The sequence below is a fragment of the Phalaenopsis equestris genome, unplaced genomic scaffold (assembly GCF_001263595.1).
Source record: "Phalaenopsis equestris unplaced genomic scaffold, ASM126359v1 Scaffold233044, whole genome shotgun sequence".
NCBI lineage: Eukaryota > Viridiplantae > Streptophyta > Magnoliopsida > Asparagales > Orchidaceae > Phalaenopsis > Phalaenopsis equestris.
Genome location: NW_018250998.1, coordinates 27,475 through 38,824, shown reverse-complemented (window position 1 = coordinate 38,824; position 11,350 = coordinate 27,475). Strand labels below are relative to the sequence as shown.

At 30.7% G+C, this 11,350-nt stretch overlaps 1 protein-coding gene across 1 annotated transcript; it reads left to right on the top strand.

The window, feature by feature from the left end:
- Positions 1-7,391: 7,391 nt before the first annotated feature.
- On the top strand, positions 7,392-8,894 carry LOC110038535 (transcription factor MYB56-like). The gene is made up of 3 exons (XM_020743403.1): positions 7,392-7,619; positions 7,745-8,092; positions 8,158-8,894. Exons 2-3 carry the CDS (start codon positions 7,768-7,770, stop codon positions 8,661-8,663), a joined length of 831 nt encoding a protein of 276 aa, XP_020599062.1. The 5' UTR covers positions 7,392-7,619; positions 7,745-7,767; the 3' UTR covers positions 8,664-8,894.
- The last annotated feature ends 2,456 nt before the right edge of the window (positions 8,895-11,350 follow it).

Genomic DNA, 11,350 nt, shown 5'->3' with positions numbered 1-11,350 from the left:
ATTTTTATCGAGAGACTTCTTAAGTGACTTTGGTCATTTAGGATGTAATTAACTATAGGGTCTTGCCCTTATAGAAAGCATGTCTGAACCCAGCTTAATATAAACCCTATTTAATATTTTATATTAAATAGGGGAACTTGTCGGCAAATACAAAGGTTTCGCAGACCTTAGTTTATTTGATCGAGCCTCATCCTCAAGTCTTGTGTTTATCCTTCGGGATAGATACAGGATTTGAGGTACAGTGCTCTTTCATTTTAAACTATGAAAAATATGGGGTTAGTTTGATTTCATACTTCAACGTCCTTCCGAAGCGGGCGACGGGATTTCGATTCCGGTGACCGACAGCTTCTTACGGGTAACCCCACAAACCATCCCCGAAATAACGCCGACAATAGAGCTCTCAAAATCCCCAAGAGTCTTTTCAAACACCTCTTCAAAATTCATTCAAATTCAATGGATCTTCTAGATAACCGTCACTGGTGCCTAGGCACTTGATCCTGGCCCCTAGACAACATGCTTACTAATGTCTGGCACCTATGTGTCAGATCAACATTGGCCTTTTTGCTTCATTTGACTCTAATTGATCCATTTCGCTCCATTTATTCCATTTACTCCATTTAGTATACCTACAACCAAAAATATCAAAAATACCTTTCATTAAAGTGCAATATTTTCATTAAAGTGCAATATCATTAAAAATAGACATTAAATGTACAAATAAAAGCAGCATTTTTTAGGCATAGCAATGCCTAATTATGAATGAAAATTAAATCTCATTTTTTAAGGTTTAAGTCTACTTCTAAAAAAGTGATTATTTATTATCATTTGTATGAATATGAATCAAAGAGAGTTCATATTATTTTATTAACAGGTACATGTATTGTGATAAGAAATACTTAGTTACACTTATGGGTTTCATCATGAATAACACCTTATTGATTGCTCCTTTTGTCATGCCTCTTTCTTGTTAAGGAAAATAGTAGACTTGTTCACATTTAGTTAAGGATTTGCATGTAATCAATTCTTCTGATTTGATTTAACAATTAACTTTGATTATAAGATTTATAAAATTGAATAAAGAAAATTATTTTCAAAACTAAACTAAATTAAATTAAGCAATAGTTGGGTTATTTTAACTAAATTTATAAATAAATAAATAAAATTAATTTTAATAATGAATATAATTATATTCAACTTAAGTAAAATTCAGTAATAGAAAAATTAAACAAACTCTGTTAAAATTTATAATTTTTGCATACAAAATAAGTAATTTCAAAGTTGACATTCTCATTACTTGTCTATTTAGATGGGTTTTATTAATTTAATATTAAAAAAATACTTTAATTTGATTTTTGTTTTGATCAATTTTATGTAGGTAAAAAAAACATCAATTAGAAATAAAAAAACAAAATTGCAATGATTAAAACTTTAACAATAAAATCAAATAAAGCCATCATGATAATTTTTTTTTAGGTTCTTAGTTTTTTTTCAAAAAAATCTACAAACCTATTTTCTTAGTTAATAAATGTGAATAATAAAAAATTATTCATTTATGAGGATTAATGGAGAGCACATATGTTAGAGATTTTAGAAGAGAACTAGTAATGTATCAGGCTTAGATTTTTATATAAGAAGATGGAGACGACCAAGATATAGAAAATATGATAAAATATATTTAATGGTTCTATCTTGTGGAGACCTACAATCATTTTTAAGGTTGCTAAAGGAAACTATTTAATTTTCAAGAAAATTTGAAAATAATTTATGTGCTTCAACTATATAGATGGACTTCCAATGAAGAGCATAAAAAAAGGAGAAGTTATATAAGAAAATACTATAAGAAATTGAGAAATTGTAATAGGTAGTAGAAGGAAAAGAAAAATAAAATTAAAACTAAACTAAAACATCTGAAATTTTTTGTTTGAATTTAATGTAATACAAATACCAACCTCATATGCCTTTATTAATGTTTACATGTGTAAGTGAGGACCTAAAAACATTTATTTATCATTTAAGCGAGTTAATAAAAAGCTATTTATATGAGTTTGAAAGCCTTGCTTGAAACACAAATTATGATGAGGAGATATGAATCTTAGGACAAAAATAGTTAATACTTAGTGGAATCTTTAATGATGAACTAATGCCTTAGCATTAAAAAATTCCAAATAATCCTATATGGTTAGAGTTATCAATATTGAACGGTCATTGCATAACATTTAACTAACATTATACACAACGTTTCTTCTTCAATAGTTATATGTTCATTAATTTTTTCAAAAGGTTATTGGATATGATGATGTTTTGCATTTAATGGCATTAGAGGAGGTCGTAAAGATGTGCCAACACTGATATATGAATTTGGGTAGATTATCTAGGTAGGAAGTGATCATTCTTTAGAGAAAAGATATTGAAGAGACATTACATGACAAGTGGTGAAGAGGAATATTTACAGAGCTTTCAAGAGCATTCTTAATAAGCCCCCTCATGAATAGCATGGTTAAGCAAGCAACAGTTAAATTTTATGACAATAATAGTGTTATCTATTTGTAGGTAAGATTTTGCAAAAAATAATGTTAACATTTCTTAAGGATTATAATTGATTTATTTGTTGATGGGTCCCCTAAACATTTCATTCAATAGCAAGACTTTTGTCATTCATTATCTCAGGATCATCTCCTTAAATTTGTAAAGTCATTATTAATAAAGAAATTATTATCATTTGATCACATCTTAACAACAAAATTCACATGTATCCTTCTCAATTAATTTGTGTTAACCAGTCCAACCGTTGGGGGTTTTATCTTAGGGTTTCTAGTATTCATACAAATTTATCCCCCCCCCCCCCCCCCCCCCCCACATAAATTTTTAAAGCAAAGAAATTTATAGATCATTATGCAACTATTTAGAGTTAAATCATGTAACCATGAAATTAGCTCCTCTTCTTTGCATATCAATCACTGTTTTCCATTTAATAAGATGGCATTGATCTTTCATGTAAAATGTATTATTTGTTTTTTTCTTATTAAAAGAATCCCCTAACGACATCATTAATGTATGTTACAAAGACAAACTATGTAAAGCTCTCATCTTTTTGTATCATTTTTCCTCCTTTCTCTTTTTTCATTTCTAAAATTGTCAATTTGTCATCTTATCTTTGTCCCCTAACCCTTTATTTAGGCATGATTGATTGCTTTCTCAGATAAAAAACTTACCCCATATGTTCTCCTTATGGACATCATCCTCCCCTCATGTGTTATATGAAACCTCTTTCAACATAGTCTAATCTTTACCATTCACTCGATGTGAATGGTAGTGTCATGATAAGGAAGGCATGACCTACAACAAGTCATGCCACAAGACTAAGACAACGTGACAAAGAATGCTCTCCCTTAATAATTAAAATAATTCTTGCCTTATGTTTACAACCTATAAAATCTCTTTTTATTTTTTTATTCAATTTAAACAAAAATAAACTAAGATGAAAATTTTACTCTAATTCAATCAAAACAATCTAATCAACCTACTCCAAATTAGGATCCAAATCAAAAGAGTAGTTTGAATTTTTCTATCAAATTTCAACTTGTATTGTTGATGCTTAAATTGTTTCAATATTTTTTTAAATGATTTAAATCAAGTTAATTTGCTCTTTTCTTAGTGTCATACTAACTCCATTTGTATAAATTATATGTGCATGTTCTTACAAGCCATTTATTTTTTGTCCATATTGATTCAAATAGAGTCAACTATTTGACAGAAATGCTTCAATTGATATCAATGTACCAATTCAAAATTTTCTTTTGACTGATATTTTGCTATCCATTCATGACAAAAATCATAAGTTATATCTCATAAAACAATTTTCAGGCATTTCACTTCATAGGGTCTACTTGATTAATTAGAAGTATTTAAAATATCTTATATCATAAAGTAAAGAAAAATAAGATGATATATTTGAATTTCAAAATTTTCATTGAATTAAACAAAGTGTGGTGAATTTTTTATTTATTATGCTACATTTTAAATGCACTCTCTCTCTCTCTCTCTCTCTCTCTCTCTCTCTCTCTCTCTCTCGCTCCCTCGCTGTCGCGCTCACACAAAAGAGGTTGGGCTTGGGCAAATGATGTGGTATGGTTGTAGATTATGGAAATCACGTGATGGGGGTGGTGATGGCAATAGAATTATTTCCTTCATATTAAGGTGCTAGCGTACATCAAATTGTTTGCTAGTTATGAAGGTTCAAAGGTCATGAGCAACAACCATAGCAAGGCATGATCAGCAATAACAACCTCAAGATTGTGTGGACCACGATTCTGATTAAAGATGGTTATGTATTTAGAATTCGTCAAATTCAAGCTGATTCAAAATCTATCTAAATTAAAATTTAAAAATAATTAAATTTCTAATACATTTATCTCCCATCAATTTTATTTGCAGCCAATTTATATAATGTTTTTAAACTTAATAAATGCAATAAAGTGGGCCCCACTTAATATGATGTGCGGCCAGTAAAACTCGCTATCAAAAAAGAAAACAAACGAGGTCATGCGAAACAAGAAAAACAGCAAAATTGTACGACCAATCAGCCTGCATTCAAGAGTGCATTGAATTCATTTTGAGGCCATTTCACAGAACGCAGTCAACAAGTTCTGAAGACAACTAGCTAGAATATAATGTTTGCCTGATTTTGACTCTCATGCACATAAAAGAAGAAAGCTTATCAAGTGTAAATTACATCTTAATTTTTTTTGTTACATATTTAAAAGTTAAAATAGTGATATTATGTATGCGTTATGAAACATCTGAATGATATAAATATAAAGTTTGGATGTTAGACATACCTTTATGTTAGATGCACGTTCCAATAGCTTTGAACTTAGGAAAAAGAATACACTACTATGTACTTCGGCACTTTTGCACGTAACTCCTAAAACGTGTCAGTCACGTGATAGCATCTATATGTTATGTTATGTGGTTTACATATAATATTAAAAAAAGATGACATATATGCATATAAAGCTCTATTCTTATAAAAAAAAATATTCAAATCTTGCACATCACGTGAAAAATACCTCAATTTGAATATTTAAGAAGTAAAATATACTATTTCATGCATGAGTAAAATTGCATATATGATTACATAATCATTCATTAATTGCTATGTATGTTGTAACACGCCATATTTATTTGTAAATCATTAATCCAAATTGTTTCATAAAATTAACTAAGAATTAAGTGATTTAATAGACAAACTGGCATTATGTGAGCAAATAAATGATGAGCCTCAAGCCCTCAATTAGCACACGACAAATATTAGGGTTTTAATTAAATCCAAGCACATGTCTTGATTACATAATCATGCATTAATTGCTTTGTATGTTGGCACGAATATAAAACTAAGTTTTTTTTTAATTAGTTTTAATTGTTTTGTTATAATAAATGAATAGCCTAATTTAAAAAAGATAATAAAAATGAATAGCCTAATTTTGGCATTTGGTTATTTAATTGTTTATTTCTAATATGATCTATTTTAAAAGTTTGGGCCCAAATCATCAGATTTTCATGGAATTTCAACTAAAAATTTTATCTTGATGATTAATTCTATTATTATAATATTATTTTAAGATTAATCTAATCTAAATTTTAATTAATTATATTAATTACAAAATAAATTCAAGAATTAAATTTGCTTCCCTTGGGATTTGCATGCACCACAATGATTTCCTATTTACTTACCTTATTATACACTTATATTTATTTTTATGTTCATAAAACTCAATTTTTTTTATATCACATGACAAATCTTCTTACGCATAATTAAGGTGGCAAATATATAAAAATTTAAGTTTAGGTGTTAGATATATAAATACCATGGTTTGGAAAACAGGACCGAATCGGCTGGTTCGATCAGTTCAGTCTAGAGCACTCGGGTGTCTGGTTTGGGTTGGCTTAGTAATCACCCCTGTTTCGAACCGGATTGAATCGGCATGGAACCGGCAAAAACCGGTCGGTTTGACGTCTAAACCGACTATAACAAATTTTAATAATTTATTTTAAAGTAATTCTATAAGCCTAAAATAAGATGACAAAAATGTAACTAAGGATTTAAAGTTGCAGGACTAAACTATGAAAGCTAAAATAATTTAATAAATATGTTTCTTTTGCCCTTATTTGCCTGCACAAAGTTTATGCTTTTTTGTATTATTTTCTTTTATAATTTAGAAAATCTTGAAATACAAATAGCCAAATATATATAGCTATATATATATATATATATATACATATATCTATAGTAATGTTGATATATAAATATATATTAACGCTATATTAATTTGAATAATAGGTTACAATATTTAATTTCTATATAATATAAAATTTTTGAATATTTACTATTACCACTCTTTTGTTATCTATTTACATATCTAACACCTAAACTTTAATCTTTACAAACACACCACCTTACTTGTGAATGAAAAGTAAAATTTCAGTTTTTTAAAATTAAATACTTTTGATGTAATCTGAATGATTTGGGTGGTATCAATGTAAAATACAAAGAATAGGTGTTAGATATGTAATTATATAAAACAAGGGTGGTATGTAGGCAAATGCCCCCATTACTTTTTAAAAGTTATTATAGTATGAATCTTATGTCTTAAATTTATTTTTTTTATTAATTAGTTACCATTAACTTTTAAATTAACATACCAAAATTAGAATGATATTGATTATTTAAATATTGAGATATTTGATTTATATTTCATAATTATCTTTTTTTTAATTACATCATTTTTATCTTATTTAAATTAATTTATAATTAGTAGATCATTCGGTTGAACACCAAGTCAAATTTTAAACCTTGAACCTCACTGTTCACCAACTCAAAATGAGGAGAAGAAAGATCGAGTAGGGTGAGAGTGTGAGGTCGAAAATATATCTCATATGTGCCGATCTCCGAGACAGTGAAGGAGCAGAGGAGAGATCCGATGGGCGAGGATGAGGGAGAAGGCACCGCCGGAATTCTTACCCTAAACGCGATAAACAGATGCGGGACGCGGCTCATTTCCTGCTACACACCTATTACCGGTGAATTGTGTTTCGGATAGACACCACAAACGCTGCCCCAAATGTGATATTCAAACAGAGCGGCTGCATTTTCAAAATACCGCCGCACCCATTAAGCTACCCCCAATAGGGCCTCAATCTCGAATTTGATAAATACATAATGAAAAAAAAAAGAGTGGCATATTTGTAAATCTAATTTTTCTAATTAATCCTGACCTTGCGCTGGTCAGTTGGTCAAAAGAGAAAAGGTGGCATGGTCGGTGGGTGTGAGGGAAGGAATTAACTATAATATTTAATTTCCCTTTGTCAAGACCTAGAGAGGCAGGGCTTAGGGAGGCAGCAGCTCTGTTATTTTTAGAGGAAAGCACTCACAACCCACACGAGCGGTTTCAGTTTTCAAATAACCATGCGAAGCCCAATGCTCTGTCACACGCTCTTCTCAAAGTAAGCAAATTCCGGAAAAGAGAGAGAGAGAGAGGTTGGGGAAGAGGAAGGCAAGAGGAACGTGTGGGTTTCTTTTACTGGAAGCCGCTTGCTTTATTCCTTTATTTACTTCCCTGGTTGGTTTCTTCCGCCGAAGTTCTCCAGTCATTTTTCTTCTTTACTCCTCTCTGTAATCTGCCTCTTCATATTTTCCTTCATAAACAAAAGCTTATGTATTGAAAGATTCAAACTTTTGATCCAGACTTTTGTAGCTCAGGCAGAGCAATGAGTCCACGGCAGCAGAGATCTGAAGCTCCAATGCTGTTCTTGTCTTCTCCACAGCAGCAACCTTCCTTTCTCACATCCGCTGTTTGTCCTTTGGAGAGAGAGTTCATTAGAAGTAAAAAAAGCTGGACTTTTAGTGCCGGCCATGATGATTTGCAACTGAGTGATGGTTCCAAGGAAAGCAGAGATCCGGGGACGAAGCGGTTCAAACTGTGCACTCGCGGCCATTGGAGGCCAGCCGAAGATGCCAAGCTTAAAGAGCTAGTGACGCAGTTCGGCCCCAAGAACTGGAACCTTATTGCTGAAAATCTTGAAGGAAGATCAGGTAATGATGAAAGATCACTTTTTTGTTCTTTTCTCCATTTTATGAACTTCCTTGATGTGGAGCAGGGAAGAGCTGTAGGCTAAGATGGTTCAATCAGTTGAATCCGAGAATAAACAGAAAGGCCTTCACATCGGAGGAGGAGGAGAGACTTGTCTCAGTCCACCATCATTACGGCAACAAGTGGTCTCTGATTGCGAGGTTCTTCCCGGGGAGGACTGATAATGCTGTGAAGAATCACTGGCATGTGATAATGGCTAGAAAAAAGAGAGATCACTCCACCTCCTGTAGAAGGAGAAGGCTCACTTCTTCTGCTTCTTTGAATCCTTCGCACCTCCATAAAATGGAGCGCAATACAATCAGTGGAGAATCAACCATTACAAGCACTGGAGAAGATTCTCTCTCCATTGCCACCAACAGGAGTACTGTTCATGGCTTACTTCTTTCTACCCGGCAGAAAGAGGGCATTAAGGCATATGCAACAGAATCAGCAACAATCAGGAAAGCAGAGATTGTGAGAGAGAGAATCAATTTGCCTTTCTTCGACTTTATGGGCGTTGGAGCAGCAATGTAAGAAGCCTTTAATGGCTGATAGAATGAAATTCTGCTTGGATGGAAGCCTGAGTGCAGCCTTTGTGTGATATTAAGGTAACAAAAAGCAGAAAATTTTGGTTTCTGTTGTAATATTAAAGTTGTTAATGTGCATCAATCAATTAATCTAAATGAAACTATGGGTTAAAGTGGTTTCTCTGAGGTCACAAAAGAAAATTCAGAATAATGAGAAAGGTTACTTCGTGTTAAGTATTGACTTAAATTCAGAAGATTTAAGAACGTGTGAAGTTGTGAAAGCACATGGTAGAGTTGGAAATATCAGCAATTTTGAATATTAACAAGTATTTTTACTGCATTATGTTCAGGAAAACTATTAAAAAATATTAAATTTCTCATCAAAAGCTTATTTTTTTATGTTTTTTTCAATCACTCTGTTCTTTCTATTCAACTGTTCTTAGTATAAGGTTGTTAAATTCAGTTGAATTCTGGCAATTGCTACAAATTTTTAATTGAATTCTGTAGAAAATGTTATGAACTTCAGACGAAATTTGGTAGGAGAACTAAACTGAAACTTCTGTGTTGCCTCTGGAACCGTAGAAATCAGCCACAAAAAAAGCTCGTGAGCTAAAAAACATAATATTTGGATCTTCAAAGTACACCAGCATTGCTATTTATTTGCAGCAGATAAATTTTGAACACAGAAGTTGCAATTAGTTTGTGAAGCGGGTCAACTATTGCAACGTTTTGTTAAACCATAGAAATAGCCAGTTAATTGTGACATAAAACTGATGCATTTTTTTTGGAAGATGACAGAAAATTTCTGTGGGTTACAGCGCGACAGAAGATTATGGATATATCAAATGAGTCATAAATAGGGTGCTTATTTTTTAAATTTAGGTGATGCAAATGTTATATTTAATGGTTTGCAGCCCAATATATAAAGGCTAGTTGGAATATAATGCCACGAAAGAGAACAAATGATGATAGTTTTGACACTAAGATGTTGAAGTTTGGGAAAAAAATGCTCCTAACTTATGTTAAGAAAATGCAAAGGCTTTATGCATCAAGAACACGTTTGTTTATGAAAGAGCTTCTGATCAAGTTTAAAGAAGATCATCAAGCAAGTTTACCCTCTAGTATTGATTATCAATGCTTATTTTACATCCAAACTTAGGTTTTTTTTAATTTTTTGTGGTCATGAATAAATCTAAAAATATTAAAAATCAAGAAAAATTTTTAGAACTTTTGCACTTCCTAAAAAACTATAATGAAATTATATAATAGTTATATTAAAAATGCTCCCAAAATTAATAGACTTATTACTCTTCACATTCATAAAGACTAAAATATTGAATGTTATCATATAACTTATAATTTTATTAAAAATGTCTTAAGATGTATTAATTAAAGAACGAGTATTTTTTGCACTCAATGGTATTAGTAAAATATATTCTATTATGGAGCCCTTTGCCGAGATAGTAAATCTGAATGATATATTTGTTTTATCACTCAAATGAGAAATTAAAGCATGTTTCCAAAATAAGGGTTGAGCATTGCACCGCTATATGACAAAAGGTTACAATGAAGCAAGCAATTTATGTGGTGAATTTAATAAACAAAAAACTTAATGATAAAAAATAATGATCAAGCTTACAATATATATTCAAATTATTTTACTTTTCGATATAGTTTATAATTAATTTTAAAATATTATTAATATTCCATGCAAGGGAAGTGATACTTCAGGAGAAAACTAGTAAACGACCCCATTGTTCTATGAGTTCTATACCTCTTCTTTCCCAATTCATCTTTAGACCATAGGATCTAGCCTTTAATTTTTTTTTAATTTACTACCCTAGAGAATTAGTAAATGGTTGGACCCAACTTAGAACCAAACCAATGTCTTTTCTCTTCTTAGTTCAAAATAAACTTAATTTGATCCTTAACTCATGATCACTAAAATTGAGACCATCATTTTCTAGGTTATTAACAACTAATAATTGAGTAATCTCACATGTTCCATGAACCAAGTTTAAATTAAAGAGAAAATCAATCAAATTAAAACCAAAAGTTTTATAAACATGAAATAAAATTCAACAAAAGATTAAAATAAATTTACTTTAGCTAAACTTGAATTTAAATCCTGAAATAGATGTCTAAGATTATTAAAATTTAAAATTGAATGAATTCTTATAATAGCTTACAAAACCAATATCTTAAATGTATCCTACTTAAAAGCAAAACAAACCTAAAACTATAATATACTAAAATAGACTAAAAAAATAAAATTTAAAAGTAAGCCTAAACTAAAAACAACTAAAACCTAAACCCAAATATGAACCAAAACATAAAATCTACACAAACCTAAAAGAAATTTGATTAATTAATTAAACCCAAACATAATATAACTCAAATTCAAATCCATTTAAACACTTAAACCTTAACTCAAAAAAAACCAAAATTAATTAAACTCTTAATCAAAACTTAACCAACCTAATAAAATCAAAACCTAAAGTTAATAAATAATACTCAAAATTCAACCCCTTAATTAACACAAAAGTCCTAGTTATTGTTTAACCCAAACCCGTCACTAAAGTGATCAAAACCCAGCTCTAAGGTAGTCCAAACCCATTTAACATGAACCCAACTAAAGGAAAAAACCTAGGCAACATCCATTTCCTTCCTCAAATAATTGGATAGTCGGTAGGC

Excerpts from the sequence above, each read along its gene's own strand:
- LOC110038535 (XM_020743403.1), top strand. The coding sequence starts at position 7,768 with ATGAGTCCACGGCAGCAGAGATCTGAAGCTCCAATGCTGTTCTTGTCT. Across the intron at positions 8,093-8,157 it reads AAATCTTGAAGGAAGATCAG|GGAAGAGCTGTAGGCTAAGA; the intron begins GTAATGATGAAA and ends GATGTGGAGCAG.